The following is an 18,284-nucleotide window of genomic DNA, read 5'->3' on the forward strand; positions in this document are numbered from 1 at the left end:
AGCTGTTGCTCTGCTGTGGGTTGGAGCAAGTTCTGCCTCGGCTGTTGTGTTAGTTTTATGATGGCATTCTGAAATTTCCTCGTCTCTTCATCTTGCTTCCAGTGTTGTAACAAAATTTATGCCAGATGCCCTGCAGATAGCAGAGTTCTTAAGACTCAGAGACCATTCCTGAAATTTCTGCCTTTGGAAGAGAATAGAAGATTTACAAGATGTCCACCTTGTCGGCCTCCTGGAATAATTCAGATAGAAATCACACAACCCAATAACTAATATTATTTTATTAATATTATATGTAAAGTACATTGACAAAATCTTGCAAGTCTGGAAGTACAACCCTTCCCTCCTCTCTTTCACAGTTTGAGAAATTAGAAGGTCTCTTTTGTGTCCCTTGACAGCTCACCATCCAGTTGTGGGCTATGTTGTCTTTTATCTGACTGTTCCCTTTGCTCAGTCCCCCAAGGTCTTTCCCACGTCCCAGTACAGGGCCGAACTCCTTTTTTTGCCTAACTTATTTTACAAATTTTATGAATGAAAATTAAATGGGGTCAGGGAATTATGCTTTCCATCCTGGCCCATCTGGAAGAAGTATGGAATGTACCTTAATTTTAGTAGTGATACCAATAAAGTCTAGTAATTTCATATTGTTCTTTGAGAATATCCATCTAGGATCTCCCTGTGGCTTATACTATGTAATTGTATTTAGTAATAAATGAGTAATCTGGGAAAGATTGTGAACTTGGTAAAGGGTTATTAGCTTTTCTGCTGATAAAGCTTGTTATAAATACATCCTCCAAAGTGAATAGGACAATCAATTTTAAAAGCTTTCTTCACATCATGCTTTCATACCCCCAAGTCGAATTTTTTTTTTAAAAAAAGAAAGTAACAAAATGCCACTGTCACAACTTTTAGTAAAAATTTCCTGCCTGGTCACCTGGAGGCAAAATCAAATGCAAGTAAGTACAGCTCTGACTGATCCTCTGTGCACAGTCCTTTAAAAATAGACTCTTGATAGAGAAAGCCTTTCTGGGCTTCAGCTGGAAGTCTTTCAGCCACACTATAGTATGTCAGAGAATGAATAGAACTGCATTCGACTCCTGAGCTGTGGCTCTTTCCTGTGCTGTTGTTTGGGCTTTAACTTGCCTGATTTATGTCATAACTCAGTTCTTTTAATAGAAAAGTCTGCAAAATGTCTTCTGTTCTTCTTTTTTATTATTAAACTGACTACCAGCTTCTGATGCATTTATGAGAGGCAGATTATTTAGTTTTAATCCAATAAAAACAATCAGGGAGACGAAGCTGATTTTTCTGGGTGTCTGTCCGTCCGTCCGTCCATCTATCCATCCATCCATCCATCCATCCATCCATCCATCCATCCATCCATCTATCCTCTATAATCTATCTTTAGCTCCTATTGATCCATTGTTAGAATATGCATTGACTTTTGTTCCTTTCCTTTTTTTTAAATCTAAAAAAAATCAGGCTAGGAAATATGCAGCTAAATAAAGAAAGAAGGCTGAATAAGAAAAACTAACCTTCCCCTTTTTATTTCCTATGTCATAATCACCTGTTTTGGGCCTGTTTTTAATTGGAAGTTGGCGTGAGATAAGTAATGGAAAGTGAAAACTCAAGAAGGATAATTTGAGCAGAAAGATAAATAGGAAAGGAAGAAAGAAAGGAAAAGAAAGGAAAAGAAAGGAAAAGAAAGGAAAAGAGAAAAAATATTCTGCTTGGGAAAAAAGGTATGTTTTGCATAACGTATAAAAAAACCTAGATAAGTTACTTTCCCCAACTAGATGTCTTCCAGATATGATAGATTTAGAGTCCTGGCTAAATACTGTGTAGCCTAACACATCTGGAAGACTATACTGAAGTATTGGATACATATCAAATCCTTAGGGGAAAAAATAGGAATGATGCCACATCTTTGCATATAATATTCAACTTTTGTTAGGAGGAAAGTGTGGTAATGTTTGTAACTATAGGAGGCTTAGAAATAGACATTTCTTGAGAAGAGGTTTTCCTTTGAAGCTTCTGCTTTATTTTAAATGGGACAAATCACCTATGAGTGCTAATAAGACATCATGAAAACAGTACCATCCAAGTTTTCACCAGACAAAAGCAATGATGGTAAAGCTTAATTCTTCTTTCAGTACAGAAAATAGCTTGCAGGTTAAATTCCTCCTTTAGTACAAAATATAGCTTGCATGTCCCTGTAAAGCTGATGCTATATGTATTTAGAAAATAATCCTACACACTAAAGCAAAATATTTATTTAACACCAGAAGAAAGTCTCAGGAATAAAAGCAAAAGTAAGATGTGCCTTTTTAAAAAAATCAATTGTCTGCCCAGCCTTCTTCCCAGTTTCTTTTTACTTTCAAGACGAGGCATGGTATAAACTTCAGAAGGAACAATGAAAGAGGGAATTGATCCCAATTCTATTTTCTGTTCTCTTAATACCTACTTTTATACTGAAGAGGGAGGGAGAAAAGGATTGAGATTTTTATCAACTTCATGGCTGAAATGAAAATTAAATGCCTGTTATATGAGGAAGATGGGAAAGCTACACACATTTTCTTACTGAAGATAGGCAGTTGAACTTAACTTTAGTTCCTTACCTCTCTCAAAGGCATTTTCAGTGACTTTATTAATAGACCTTAGTTTGACTGCAGAAGTGTCATGCAGTTTACAAGGGAGGCTGTAAGTGATCCATTATGGTCAGGATTAGGTGATCCATCTGAGAGAAGAGGTGGTCCTCTTCTCCCAGAGTTCCTGCTGTCATAGGTCCTCATGTACATTTTCTCTGTGGGTTAATAACAAGGAAAGGATAACTAAAGCTTCTTCCACTTTCTGAGGGAGAAAATTGTCGGCAACATTTGTTTACAATTTTTGGAAAGACTACTTCACAGAATTTGTCTCCCAACAGAATAGTTACCCCTTCCTACCATCACTTATTGTTAAATGTCTCTGAAAGAGATTGCAGCTTGTTGGAGACTATGATTCATATCTTAACCAGGCAAGTAGTATATACTGTCAACAAAAGTTTTTACTTTTTTTTGTCCTTCGATTTATTTTAACCCAGATTATTTCTAGAGCAGAAATAGGCCCGGATCAGCATTGTAGTTCTCCTCTAGGGGCCCCTCGGGGAGGTGGGAGATGGAATGGATGCCTCCTGAAGCACCCTGCTAGCAAAAATGGGTGTGGAGGGCTGCGTCTGGCACACCGTGGCCCATTTGCAGAGTTCCTGCAGCACTCTGCCAGCCCCATTTTGGCTACCAGAGACACCATGGGCCAGTTCTTTGCTATTTCCAGTCCAGCCCCTTGGGCCAGATTTAAGCACTGTGTGGGCCGGATGCAGGCCATGGGCCTTGAGTTCTAGAGTATCTCCAAGTTGATCCATTTGGATTTCTCATCAGATATAGATACTTTTACCAAAGAGTGCACTTCCCATCGCCTTTTATGTCTTCCATTTCTTTTGAACAAATGGTGTACTTAGAGTACTACTTTCTACTTATTGAAGTCATTCCACCAGGCCTCTGTTACTATACCTGTTGAATATTTTAGTCTTCCTCTACAAGGAATTCAACTTCATCTTTAAAAATTTCATATACTGGACTATGGCGTATAGATAATAGAGGCCATAAACTTTATGAGACAGTCTTCTTTCTGTTTTTTATTGAATGGTTTAATAGGACCCATTACAGCCCACTCTCAACAGTCCTCATGTCTTTATCTGAGGTCTGTATTTATTTCTTTGTCTCCATCCTACCTATAGATTCAAGGTAAAGCTGTCCTGGTCAACTCTGTTATGTTTTTGCCAAAAACATTTTTACATTAAATATGCATTTCAGCCCATGACTCTTCTGTTTATCCTCTTGAAAGATGCAGCTACCTGCCCTCTGCCCTTCATTGTCCTGCCACCTGTTCATCAAAGTCCCATTTTCTTCCCTCAAGTGCTTAGAGCTCCCACTTCATGTCTGAGGGCCTGCAAGCAATTTCTCAATATGATCTTTGCCTCTTATTTCTGATGATTATTTTTATCCCTCCTTCATATGGTTAAATAGTCTTCATATAATATAGTTAATATGATTATGCTGTAGACATAACACTTTCATCTGTAATATTAAAATTTCAATTTAGAGGTCTCTAAGGCTACTCCCAAGATCTGTCTGGTACAATAGTCCTCTACCTACAGCCACAGTTAGGAGTGGAACTTGGTTTGCCAATTGAGGTGGTCATTAAATGAATTGTGCCCAATTTTATATATATATATATTGTTATGGTTGTCAAGTGACTCGCCATGGTTATTGAGTGAATCATACAGTCTTTAAGTGAATCTGGCTTTCTCCATTGACTTTGCTTGTCAGAAGGTACCTGGGAAGGTTGCAGATGATAATTTCATAACCCTGAGATTCAGCAACCATCTTAAAAAGCAGGTTGGTTGTCAAGTGTCTAGATTTTGATCATGTGACTACAGGAATTCTGCAAAGTGCAAGGATGGACTTAAGTCACTTTACTATTGTAACTTCAATCAGTTGCTAAATGAATGAGGACTCTCATTCTCATCTCTGTTACCATCTGGCAAAGTAAATGCCGTTCTAAGCAGTATCTTGTGCCAGACAGCAAGTTGCTACCGCAAAGATTTGAACCAACATTTTCATAAGAGAGAGATGCTTACTTTGGTGTGTAGCAAAATGAGATTTCCCCCGTCTCTTTTTTTTTGTTCTTTTGGTAAGTGCAGTCAGAACTCTGGGGAAAAAAGAGGAAAACCTGTGCCAAGGCTTTGGGGAGAAAAAGAGCACTAAGATTCTTCTCTAACTTCTGGTTAAAGTTGGACTTTGCAGGAAGAAGGATTTTCCAACGAATTGTACAGAGATAAGAGTTTTTTTCTCTCTAGTGGAATAGATAAAAGTTAAGTACTGAGTTTCTTTTTTCTTCTGTATATGCTAGTTAATGCTGCATTGTCTCTGGCAACTATTCTGTACAAGATCACTGATAGTATTTTTATGTGCACATCAGAATGGAAGGTCGCCAGCATCTGACATCAGGTCTGTCAGAAGGTTATTTTTTGCTGTATATTTCCATTGCAAAAAAATAAATAAATGATTTCTATAAATGAAAAAGTTCTGTTTTAATGTTGCCTGTTTGCTATGAGGCCCTCTCTCTCTTAAATGTTGGAGTTAAGGAAGACATCAAATGAAAGACTCTATGGAAATTAAATGAGAGTAGCAATTACTACCATAAAGGAATACCATGATTGGACTAGGTCAGGGGTCAGCAAACTTAAACACTCAGAGCTATTTGGACCTGTTTCCCACAGAAAAGAAAACACCAGGAACCACAAAGGTCCTAACCGGAAGCCTCCTGTTCAATTTTGGAGCTGACCGGAAGTTCAGTTCCTCCACCATAGAGTCTCCTCCTAGCACGGCGTACTTTTTCCTCTATCTGTCATAACCGAAAGCCCTATCAATTGTGGAGACAACTGGAAAACCCTCCCCTTGCCATAGAGTCTTCTCCTAGTGCACTGTGCTTCTCTCCCCCCCCCCCCCGGAAGCTCCTCTCCAAATTGTGGCCCTAACCGGTGACGGAGCTGCAGCAGAGGGAAGAAAGAGCTGCTGACCCCAGGATTAGGTCATATAAATCCAGAGGACTTCAAGTAGAATTTTGAGACCTCTAGATTTTATCCTGAGATCAGTCTTCTGCTACATGTTCTCTCTCTCTTTCCCTCCCTCCCCCTCTCCCTCCCCCCAACCTCTTTCTCTCTCTCTCTCTTTCACACACACACACACATGCTTTTTAAGAGTCTTCTTGAACATGTTGAAGGAATAGGTAGATTTAGTAGATGTATCTCCACTACTATGTTTTGGACGTCATTGGAATAAAGATCACTTTTGGTGATAAATGTAATAGTAACCCTATATTACAGATTTATCCTCAAATACGGATTTGTTCTTCCATTGTAAGAAAATATATTTTCAGTTTAAATACGGTATTTTGGGGTTTGGAGTGTGCCTCTGAGTCAATATTGACTGCCTGGAAAATTCCCTGCAGTTTTCTTGGCAAGATTTCAGAAATGGCTTGCTATAATCTAAAGAAATATAAAGAAAATGGAGCATATTCATCTAAATGTAATTATAATATACATACATAATGATTTCTGCAAAAAAAACCACACTTTTTTCTGGTAGGAGAAAATTATCTTTACGACACAATTTAGAACATTCCCTTTTAGAAAATTTGGAATCTTCCCTCACACACAGCTGCTCATATACTTTCAAACATTTGTTGCTAACATTTTACCCTGTAGGGGAAAATGATATTTAAAAGAAAAAAATTGAACTTGCAGTCTATTAGCTAATATTTGCTGCATTGCTGTTACCAGTTGTTTCCAGTTCTAATTCAAGGTGCTGGTGTTGACCTTTAAACCCTACATGGCACGGTACCATATTATTTGAAGGACTGCCTTTCCCTGATTTCATTCGCCTGTCCCATCAGATCCAACAGAACAGGCATGATACAGGTTATGTCATCTAGGGAGCTACATTTTTGGGTCCTAGGTGGCAGGCATTTCTTCTGTGCCTTCATGCTGTTGGAATCTTCTTTCCTCAGGTGCGGATGGCACTGCTAAATCTCTGAAGGTCCTTCAATACTTGGTTGTAGCAAGGCTACAGGGGAACCACAGGGGATAGGTGAATCTAATGAGGTGGCTGCATTACTATTAACAGCCCTTGTCTATTATTCTTGTTTTGGTTGTTTTTATAGTTTTAAAATGTTTTTAATACTTGTTAACAGTAATAATTTTAGATACTTAGATGCCAGAGTCAATTGGATTGAAATGACTGGTTGTAGAAATTGATTATTGCTTGACTGATTGATTGTTTTAATTTTTCTGTACGCTGCCCAGAGTTTCTTGTGAGACACATAATATTAGTATTATAAAATAACAAACGGGTCTCCAAATGCCATTAAACTATAGATCGCAGGTTCATTCATGCTGGTTTCACTGCTGGGAGTTGGCTGGAGGATCATAACTTCCCTATCTTTGTACTAAAATTAGGAAAGACAAGAAATAATGATTTACAAAGAAAGTAACATAGTTCATGAGAGAAAAGAAGATTTCCTAAAAGAATGGACATGGTGCTTAAGAATTTAAATATTCAGCAATCTTGCATAGGCCTTGAATAAATGCGGCATTGCTAACGTAAACTATTTATAATGTCCTTTGGAGTTTCTGCTGTTAACAATGTTACCTTATGCAAATGTTGATTAGATTTGGTTTTTTGTGTGTGTTTTGTAGGATATCAACCAGAAATTGCAAGAAGACAACCAAGAGCTGCGAGATCTTTGTTGCTTCTTGGATGATGACCGGCAGAAAGGCAAAAAAGTATCCCGCGAATGGCAGAGGCTTGGGAGGTATAGCGCTAGCATGATGCATAAAGAGGTTGCCTTATATTTGCAAAAGCTGAAGGAACTAGAAGTAAGGCAGGAAGAAGTTGTGAAAGAAAACTTGGAGCTGAAGGAGCTTTGTGTCTTGTTGGATGAAGAAAAGGGTGGTGTTGCTGGCTGCCGAAATTCAATTGATAGTCAAGCCAGTCTTTGCCAATTAAATGCCACAAGTACATTCATCAGGGATGTTGGAGATGGGAGTAGTACCTCCAGTACTGGGAGCACTGATAGTCCTGATCACCATAAGCACCATTCAAGCTCAAGTCCTGAGCACCTCCAGAAAACAAGGAGTGAGGGAAGTCCTGAGCATCAAAAGCACCGGAGTGCTAGCCCTGACCACCTCCACAAACCTCGAAGTTCTGGAAGTCCTGATCACCAGAAGCATCTGAAAGGACCAAGTCCAGAGCATCATAAAACCCTAACCAAAGGTACTTCAGAGCAGCAGAAGCACAGTTGTAGCAGTCCAGAAACACTGCCAAAGCACATGTTGAGCGGGAGCCCAGAACACTTTCAAAAGCATAGGCCTGGGAGCAGTCCAGAACATCAAAAGCACAGCAGCAGTGGAAGCCCCGAACTTCTTCAAAAGCATGCTCTGAGTGGAAGCTCAGAACACCTCCAAAAAGTAAGGGGCACAAGTCCTGAACATCTCAAACAGCATTACGGGGGAAGTCCCGAGCATCTCAAACATTTGGGCAATGGCAGCAGAGAAGGCACCTTAAGGAGACAAGTTGCAGATGATCTGTCACCCCATCACAGGGGCCTCTACAATGGGATGAATGGTGGGTCTTCCTTAGTTATTTTTATTGATTTATTATGATGTTAAGGGCAGCGATTGAGATTTTTTAAATGATGAGCACTAATTATCATAAAAGGTGCATACCAAATGCACCTTTTGGTATGTGGCATGTTCACAATGAAATTCATTTTTTATTTTTTCCTGGTAAGCAGGAATTGTTTTTGCATTTGTTCCCTCTGAAAAATGCAGATCAGATTGCAGGATGTTTGTAATAGGCTTCATAGTAATTGAATCTCATGGGCTTTGTGCGAAATTGTCTTACCTGCATGGCAAGCCTTGAAATAAAGTGGTGTGCAGTGTCTGAGAGCATGTAGACTTGCCTTAAAAGGGAGAGATAAGAGTGAAATGAAGGAAAGTGTTCCCCACTTCTCTCCCAAGGAGAAAACTTTGAAGAGAGTAGGGAGTGTTTGCATCTCTTAATTAGGTTCTATTTTCTTTATGCTTAGGTCTTGGTTTGCTTCTGATACCTAATTGAGATATATTGATACTAACTGATAATCTTAATAACTTTGAGGAAGGGGGATTATGCTTCTCCAAGTGCTGTCTCCACTCAGATAAAAACTTCTGAAGGTATTTTAGTGTCCTCATTTGGCAATTTTCTTAAGAATGTGCTTTATTTTTGCTCTTGACAAATGGATGGCTAGCTATTGACATTTCAGAGAATAAACTGACAGTAAAAAAAAGAATAGAAGTACAGGTATAGTTTCTATGATCCTTCGTCTAATATCCATGTAGTTAGTGTTCCTGTCTTGAGATGGCTGTGCAGATTTCTTTGAGAAAAAAATATAGGCAGTATTGTTTGGCTGTTATTTGGGGTATTTGTCTACTTGTAAGCTTATTTTCTTTTTTTCTGGGAATGTTTACAAAGCAAAAATTGGTTTGCTGGCATTTAGCTTTTTGAGTGCATTTGTGATGGTGGATTGATATTTAAATAGTTTCCTCTAGAATGCAAATGTAGTTTGAACTAGCAGGACAGGAGGTATACCAGGCTACAGAGGCACTATGGATCACTCTTAAGATATAGTTTGGACAGATGCAGGTCTCAATGAATATTTAGCACAATATGCTCCAGTAATTTCTAAATGTTTTGGCCCATAACAAAAAGGATTCAAATGACAAACAGGCCTTGCTGGATTGGAGGATCTCATTAGTAACATTTTGATTCTACCATTGCTGAAAAAATAAATAATTTTCTGATTGAAAATTACAGTTTTCAGTACAGACCATATATGGTCAAAAAGCAGATTCTTTGGGATTTTTTAAGATGTCATTGCCCTACCCTGATAAAATCAGAAACAGGAATATATATGGATTGTTTTGATTCATTCATTCATTCTTTTGTGTTTGAATCTACTATTTTTGTGCATTGCATCTTTCCTTCCACTGTCAGAAAGGGAAAGAGGAAGAGATGAATCACTCCACTAGATTGACTATGTAAGCTCCTGGAGATGATGGATGAATAGCTTGTTAACTTGGTTCAGATAGAATTAGGCAGCTTCCTAAGAACATTGGAAGAACTTCGCTTAATATTATGATATATGATATATTGAATAGCTTTTAATGTATGTAAATGTAGTTGTATTAAATTTACTAGTGTTAATTTATCATTCAAAATTAAAAGGTTGCTTGTAAACTTATTAGCTCCAGGGCAGTTTTTTTATATATAAATCTATCAAAACTAATAAGAAATATTTTGTTGAAACTTACATCAATGTCATCTCAAATTTTATGACATTCCTCTCTGACTAACTTCAAAATTTCAGTGCCTTAACCCTGGAGAAGGTAAAGTTTAAATTTTGGGGGGAAGGTAATTGAAAACTTTCTGAAAGGTGGCTGCAGGAGATTATCCACTGATGCTGTGATATTGACCATTTCTTTTAGCCCTTTTTTCTTTTTTGAAAAAAAAAGTTTTTTAAATGGTGGGGACAGGAAGAGAACACCCACTAGAGGCAAACTGCTGAATTTCCCATTCTTATACCACTTAGAAATGGGTGCAAATTCTGATGCTATTTTGCCACTATTAGAGATATAGTCTGACAGTGCTAAGAATGCTGCAAATTGGATACAAGAGTGTTGTTTCCGTACTATGTCTTATTTACCCTAACTTCATAAACCATATTTGTTTAGCTTCATTTGCACTATAGTGTTGAACTTATCAGAAGCATTTAATGCCTTTCACCATGTTTAAGTATGTGAAACTACTTGTGAGGATTGGAGGCAGCATGGTATAGTGGTTCTGCTCCTTTTCTCTCACATCAAATCTTATTTTGAAATTAACTTCTGTTTTCTAGGAAAATAATGTTCGTTCCCTATTTCTCTCTCTCCTGCTCAATGTTTCTTCCATCTGCACATTTGACTAGGTCAGGGGATTGACTAGGTCAGGGGTGTCAAACTCAATTTCATTGAGGGCTGCATCAGCATTATGGTTGCCCTCAAAGGGCCAGGTGGGCATGGCTGGGTGGGCATGTCTAGCTTGATGTGGCCGGCTTGACATCATGCACATTGAGGGGCACCTGTGGGGGACCAGGAAGGCTGGAAGGGGCATCTGGAGGTCTCCAGCAGAGGAAGGTGAGATCAGGGTGAGTGCCAAGGCTCATCCACCAGAGAAGCCTCGCTGTCCCTCTCAGGCCATGCGGAGAACCTCTGGATGGCAGCACAGGCTGCCTGGAGTCCTGGGTAGCAGAGGCAAGTCCCCAATCTGGGCCTCAAACTCCCAGGGCAACAGGATCCTGCAGTCTACTCTAGCCCAGCTCCGCTTCCTTGAGTAGGTGCCTGGCCATGCTTACCTCCTCCCCAAGGCTGCTGCTGCTGCTGATGCCACCATGGGGTGAAGTTGGGTGAGGCAAGGTGGGATGAGGCGGCAATCTGTGAGGATTCTGATCATTAGCCAACAGTAGCCAATTCTATGTTCCCCTGAATAGTCTGTAATCCATAACCCTCTTAATTTAAAAAAAATTAAGCCCATGCAGTCACCACTTCCTGTGCACATGCCCAGGGGCAGCACCTGTGCCAGTCTGAGCCGAAGTAGCAGGGGCTGGTCCCTTGCTGTTTTCAAGGCGGTCCCAAGGGCCGGATCTAACAACCTCATGAGCTGAATCTGGCCTGTGGGCCTTGAATTTGACATGTCTGAACTATTTGATAGTTCTCTGGGTTCTGTTCTCCATCTTCTGTTTTTGTTTTTATTTCTGATAGAAGCAAGCATTACCCTCTTCTAGTCATCTCGTGCTTCGTCCATCTCAGAGATTTCTCAGAGGCAGCAGATAGAAGTGCTTCACTTTTCCCCCGTGTTCCCACTACAGCTATGCTGTTTATTGACTGTTTCCCCCCCTGTTGCTTAGGATCAAAGATGCTGCTTATGTGCCTTCCTCCATCTTCTGAAGGAGAAGGAGGTCAGAGATTCCCTGGACAGACCACATACATAGGTCCTACAAGAATTATAGAGTAATTAAAATTCCATTTTACTATTTATTATATCTTTGATAGATGTGCAGGATTGTGTGTGTGCGGGGGTGGAATGTATTTTCTCCTTGGCTATGAGCAGTTAGCAGTTAGTATGGTCAAAGCTATTGCTTTTTTCTGCCTTCCACTTACTTTGCCTTGGAGCTCTGTATTATGCCAGGTCTTTAACAGTTTAATTTACTGCTTCTTCCTAGCGTTATGGTTTCCTTATAAGCTGTGTCACTTGTTATACCTTCAATTTTTTTTTCTTGAAAGTTCCATCTCTTCTTCTTTTCTTTATTGGAAAATTTAAAAATTAATTCTCACATGCACATTCGCAGCTTGGTATCATTTCACTTAGTTTTCTCAACATTGCATGGCTGGCAACTGAACGTGTGAACCGTACCTGCTAAAATGTCTTGGATTTGAATGATTATTCAATGTTGCACTTAGAAATTTACATGGCTGAAAAGAATGATTATGGGCAGTATTCCCCTCCATCTGTTTGTTTCTCAGGTATATCTGATGGAAAGTTGTCTCTGGAAACTTTCTTGTAAAATTGCTTCCAGAATAGTGAATGTTAAAAATGCATGTACTCTACTAAATCCTGTTCCTTTCTTTATATGTGGCAAGGATAGAATGGAATAGAAAATATATCCATAGAATCCAAAGTTGGAACTCATCAAAAAGGGCACCACCACAGCAAGTATCCTGCAATATGCTCTAGGTTACTGAAGCATTTTATATATTTATATTGCTTCTTGCATAGACTAATGCGTTTAAATGATGCTTGGGCATTCTTTACAGTTCCCGTGAGGGGAAACTATGGAATACTGGCTTTATGTAACATATCACATTTAGAAATGTATGGGCAGAAATTAAATGTTATTGAGAATGTGGGCTCCTATCCAAAATGACAGCTCTTTTTTCTAATTTGGGCTTAAATGGCTTAAATGGGATGCCATAGAGCTGGGCATGGGTGGGCGGAGCCACCCGTGATTTCTGCTAATGGTTCGGGAAATCCAGTTTGAACTGTTAGAAAACCACCTCTGGCTATCTCTCAACAATCAAATAGAATGGGCATCACATAAATAAAATCAATAGTCTCAGGACTCTCTTAAAGAAGCCTTCTATAATTTTATTACAGATCCCTTTTGCTTGTCTGGGAGGGCCCTTCCTTTCCTGTTTTGCATCTGAGGAAAATATAAAAAGGCTGCTGCTTTGCTTCTCATTCCCTGTTGAGGTTATTAATGAGCAAAAGTAAAAGTGCTGACTAACACTCTCTGGCAGCAATCTGGAGGTGTGATATATCAGGAAAGGAAGAGATCCTTTAAGAAACAACAGTTTAAAGAGGCAGGGGTGGCAAGAAAAGAGACTCTTTGTGAGAATATGGAATCACTGCTGCTCAAAATGTGTGTTGCAGGGGGGGGGAGATGGAGGGGGAGATCCAGGTGTGAAATACTGTTCTAGTTTATACCCTCTTATAATAATAAAAGGAGTGTATATATCTTGGTACACTTTCAGGTAGACACTTTCTACAATTAGGATGTGTCTCCCCTTTTCTTTCCATGCTGCTAAGGTCACATAATCAAATTCAAATAGAGAGCAGGCAACATGATATTGGTGTTGTTTGTTTCTATTAGTTAATTGTATGTATGGTGCTTAAAATTTCCTGAGCATATTTATTTGCTACTTGGTGGCAGTGCCGGGTGATTGCAGGGAAATATTTCCTAACTAGACAAAAAGAACTTCTCTGAATCATTGATTCTCCAAAGCTCCCTTTCTTTACCTAAGTTTAAGTCTAAAGTTGGAGTCTCACTGAAAGAAAATGGTAAATGAAAGGTTGCAGTGAATAACACACACAGGAAAAAAAACCAGGAACAATATGAAAATCTCCTCCCCAAAAGAATTTTTTTTGTTCATAATAGTATTAACTGCAAGCAAGGGATGTCATCAGGTCATATTACTGATCAAAGGCAATAACTCTTAATATTCAGAATTGTCATCTCCTTCATCCTCAGAACTATGTGAATCAAGAGAAAGGAGTGTACTACTTTCGCTGGCTTATGTGGTCAGTGATGGGCAGATTTCAATCTTATTACAATTGGTATTCATTCATTCATTCATTCATTCATTCATTCATTCATTCATTCATTCATTCATTCATTCATTCATTCATTCATTCATTCATTCATTCATTCATTGTTCATCCAACTCCAGATCAACTTTGGGTGGCTCACAGTCATGACAAAACATCATAAAAAAAGGAATGCAAAATAATCAATATATATAATGCCAGAATGTATTTCGCTGTCAGGAAAAACACTTCATGGTCTAGTTCTGGTGATTTACCACATGGGCAGCTGCTCTCTGAAGTGCATCTTCTCAACTCAAGCCCTGGTAGCTGCTGCTGTTTAGAGACTTCTATACAGTCCAACTTTCTAAGAACCATATAGTGATTTTCTTCCTTTGAAAAATATTTTTCTAGCAAGATGGATGCTTAGATAACTGCTCTTGCTGAGATCATGGGATAAAATATTGTGGCCATATTATTTACAATTCTACAGAAAAAGCAGCTTTTCTTACTTATTCTTTTAAGCCACATTTTCAGCATATGACCGTAATAAAAGAGAAAAACTGTTTTTGCGAATATGAAGTGAGAATTGGCCACTTGCAAGGAGAGAAAGCAAGCCTTGCTTTCTGCTTGTTCTTAGTACTGCTATCAACATGTTGTTTTCATTTTTCCCCCTTTTGTTTACTTTTGGCTAAGTGCCACATTAATTTTAATAATTCTACATAAAAGATTGGAGAGGAGCATTTGAAACCAGCACTTTGGGTAGCTCTTAGATTGTACATGCATCTTAAAAAGAGCCTCCAGATCACCATGCTCAGTGTAATTTCTTTCCACTTTCCATCTACACTGTATGATGTCTTGTACTTGGCTGGCAAGCTGTTTTGGGCTGATGGTTAAAGTGATAAATTGTCTCTTCCCTTTCTCAAAAGGGCCAGTGGTGATAATGCAGAAAGGACCTTTGCAGTTTTACCTCCTTTGGGCCATCTTTAGAAGCATAGAAAATAGGGCTCCCATAAATGTCCTAGAATTGGATAGCTTTCTAAACCACTAATCATTGCCACTTCTTCAGAAAATGGGGCTATTGGTTTGATACATATTGATTCAAAAGCAATTTATTAATTCAATCTGGAAAGGTTGGCATGCCTTGGGTCCCTTCAGTCAAACAATGTCATTTATCAGGGCCCAGGAAATGTAACTTCTGTGTTGTGGCCCTCTGGAATGAGATTGCCCCTGAGATCTTGATGCTTTTCTGGAGGGCTTTAAAGAACAAGCTGTTCTTCCAGGCCCAGGATAGGGTGACAGGAGTCCCTCACTGGGTGTAGCTGTATGTGTTTTTGTGCTACTGATCAGCTTCATCATCTTGTTTCCCCTTGTAAGCTTGTTGTGTTAGTTCTGCTCTTACTTTTTTGTATTTTTACTTGTCATGTTGTGAGCTGCCCAGAATTATCCAGAGAAGTTTTTTCCTTCTAAGTAAGTGTCCTTATGATTATCACCTTATCTATATTGTAGGCTCACAAAAACGAAACAGGGCAGTTGTCAACACATTACTATTTTTAGTACATTGATATGACATTACAAAAATACCTGTTTTTCTACTGGCAAAGAAATTTGGTTTGCTTTTAGGAAAAGGAAACACATTTTTAAACCTGTTTTGAATTAGGCCTAGATTTTAATGATTTGGGGAAGATGGACAGGTTTTCTAATCAGTTCTATCTCCTCAGTATATTATCTTTTAAATTGCTGTTATTGCAGTCAGGATTATCAATATGTAACAAATTGTATGTCTAAATAAAGGATATTATTCAAAATCACAAAAGCAGATTTTATATCCCCAACACATAGAACCCACAATTTTTAGATCAAAGTTCACGTACATTGCGTGTTTTTTATACCTTTTTAGTACAAAAAAACATAATATACAAACATTTTGGTGCTGCAGTGAGAGGTCTGCAAAATTGGTTTTTATATGTTTTGTTGCTGCTGGTTGCTATCCCTGAATTCAGTAATGTGTAGGTTGTTTTTAAAAGAACAGCTTGTTTTTTTCTTTCACCTTTCTGGCCTGAAACAATTTTTAAAATATTTCTATATATAATGATTATGGTTTAGAGCGGCATGTACCCATGGCTGCGCTGTTTGCAACTCATTTTACAAAATTAATATTTTCCTGATATTGTGATTGCGCAATTAGCCATCTCTAGAGATTGTAGAGAGATGAAAAGGACAAGATTGCCAGTTTGAACAGCACACAAAACCAAGGTTTCTCATATTATTTCTTTGAAAAGTATGGGATTTAAATCAACGAATTAAGGGAGTTTGTCCAAAACATCCGCAGAACTTTCCTGAAGAACTGGACTATTGTATACAGCAGACTTTGTAGCCAAAAATGTATCTGCATTGGGGTCCTGCTGCTGCAGCCATCTGTTTTCCTGGCAAGTCCAGATTTGCAATTTATTGATTTAAATCATTTACATGACTGCTCAACTCAGCCAAGATGACTCTGGGCACCTTACAAAAAAGAAAACACAACAAAACTAACAAAGAAAAAAAAAGACCAGACAGTACATACAGTACCTAAGAAACAACAATAAACAATAAAAGTGTGATTCAAACAGCAATAACACCATTGATCAATTGGGAGTTAAGCACTTCATGACCCAAAGGCCAAGGGTCTTGATACTTTTCTAAGGACCGGCAGGATCAAGGTCAACTATATGTCTGTGGTTGTTCCATAGAATAGCAGTTGACACTGAAAACACACATCTCCTACTTTACAGAAAATCGCATCGCTTCAGTGGAGGGACCTGTAGTCCATCCTTCTAGTCAAGTATTGTATGTGGTTAATGATATTGAACTTCGTCTGTGAGGCTTTGTTGATGCTATACTTAGAAAATTTGTAACAAATAGGAGGCAAAGTACCTTAAAGGAACTTACCTCTTGCCCTTCCTTTACGATTGATGCAGAAAAGCTGACTGGTTGACCATGTGTAACTCCTGAAAATCTCTGGTTGGATCTGAATGGTTCAACCGACATTGGGAGCCCATACAACCTGATTATTGGCTGACTAGATGGTTGAAAGGGATGATCTTTTGCCAGTAAAGGCGAAGTCATTTCATTGAAAGAGGATACAAATATTACATTTTCACTGTCAAGAGTACAAAAATGTATCAGTTTTTCTTTGACATGAAGTTGATTTGTTCCTCATAAAAGGTAAAGCTGCTGCATTTCTACTGCAAACTTGAATGAATATTTATGGTAATGTAGGGGAGAGTGTATCCATCCATTATATATTGTGCATAAATATAGGTTTGGGGAGAAATACGCTGATGTATGCACATCTGTATATACTCATATACAGATCCAAGATCTAACACACCCCTTGGATTCCATGCATTATGGATCATGCTTTACACAGAAATCTAACTCCAATTTTTGATTAGTTATTCGCATCATCATTATCAATTATCGTGTATTTGTATACTGTACTGTCCTATGCTCAAACAAGGAAAATTACATCTTAATATATATAGCCGAGCTGTGAACAGTTACAATGGGATTTTTAAAGTGTGTGTGTGTGTCTTTTTAAAAAAAGAAATCCTAGAAATCTGTTTTTTGGAGGCTGCAATTGAAAGCAAAAGATTATCAAGAAAGGAACTTCCTAAACAGTATCCTTTTTCTCTGTCATTTCTCTTCTTAAATCTGTAGGTTCCTAAGTATGTCTTTGAGTACATTTGGCAGAGTTTCCGTGATAATATTTGTTTCTCTTCTGTGTACCAGATCCGCTTCCTCTAAAGACTCTGAATTCAGAATTTGTTTATCCAGTATTCTATCTTTTGGCAATACTAAATCCCATTTATCTTCATCTTATAAGCATACCTTGATTATTAGCAAGGAACATTGTTTTGATTCAAATCATCCACTGAGCTAGAAGCAAAGGTAAGCTTTGAATTATGCTAACGATAAAAAATATGTAGAAGAGATGAATATTTTGAATCTGGCTTTGAAAGGGTTGACCAAAGTCAGAATTACAACCTATTGGGAAAGTAATCTTCCTAATTTTCAAATTTAACTTCTTAATAATCTGGCTCGGTTCAGAATAGAACTTGCCAATTTTAAGTTGAAAACAGAAGCTTAACTCCAAATCACCTGTTAACAAAAGAATATCGATAAAAAGTGGTTACCCTTTTCCATGCTTAGTCCTACTGTATTGTCTAACACTTCTTGGATGAAGAACAATTATTTATTCACAAAATATTTGCTAGAAGTTAACTTCTACATTTTTCCCCCCGTTGGCATTATTTGCCTTTGGCTCGAGGGTATCCACAACTAATCATAAAGATCCAAAAATGACCTAAAGTTCCAAAGATGACATGAATAGTGACTTCAGCATACAAATACTGCAATTATGTATTTATTAAATTTATATGATGCCCATCTCACTATCTGTAGTTACTCTTGGTTCCATGTTTTATATTGTGACATTCCAATACCCGACACAAATATTTAGGTTACAGCTGAGTATACCACTGAGTATAC

The 18,284-nt window shown here is 38.3% G+C and overlaps 1 protein-coding gene across 3 annotated transcripts in view; it reads left to right on the forward strand.

The window, feature by feature from the left end:
* Positions 1–18,284, forward strand: part of CCDC85A (coiled-coil domain containing 85A) — a 146,014-nt gene that overhangs the window by 9,129 nt on the left and 118,601 nt on the right. For all 3 annotated transcript variants that reach the window (XM_032217177.1, XM_032217175.1, XM_032217176.1), the window contains exon 2: positions 7,295–8,222. In XM_032217177.1, coding sequence (XP_032073068.1) covers positions 7,295–8,222 — 928 coding nt within the window. The remainder of the gene's footprint in view (positions 1–7,294; positions 8,223–18,284) is intronic.

This window comes from Thamnophis elegans, chromosome 4, assembly GCF_009769535.1.
Source record: "Thamnophis elegans isolate rThaEle1 chromosome 4, rThaEle1.pri, whole genome shotgun sequence".
Lineage (NCBI taxonomy): Eukaryota > Metazoa > Chordata > Lepidosauria > Squamata > Colubridae > Thamnophis > Thamnophis elegans.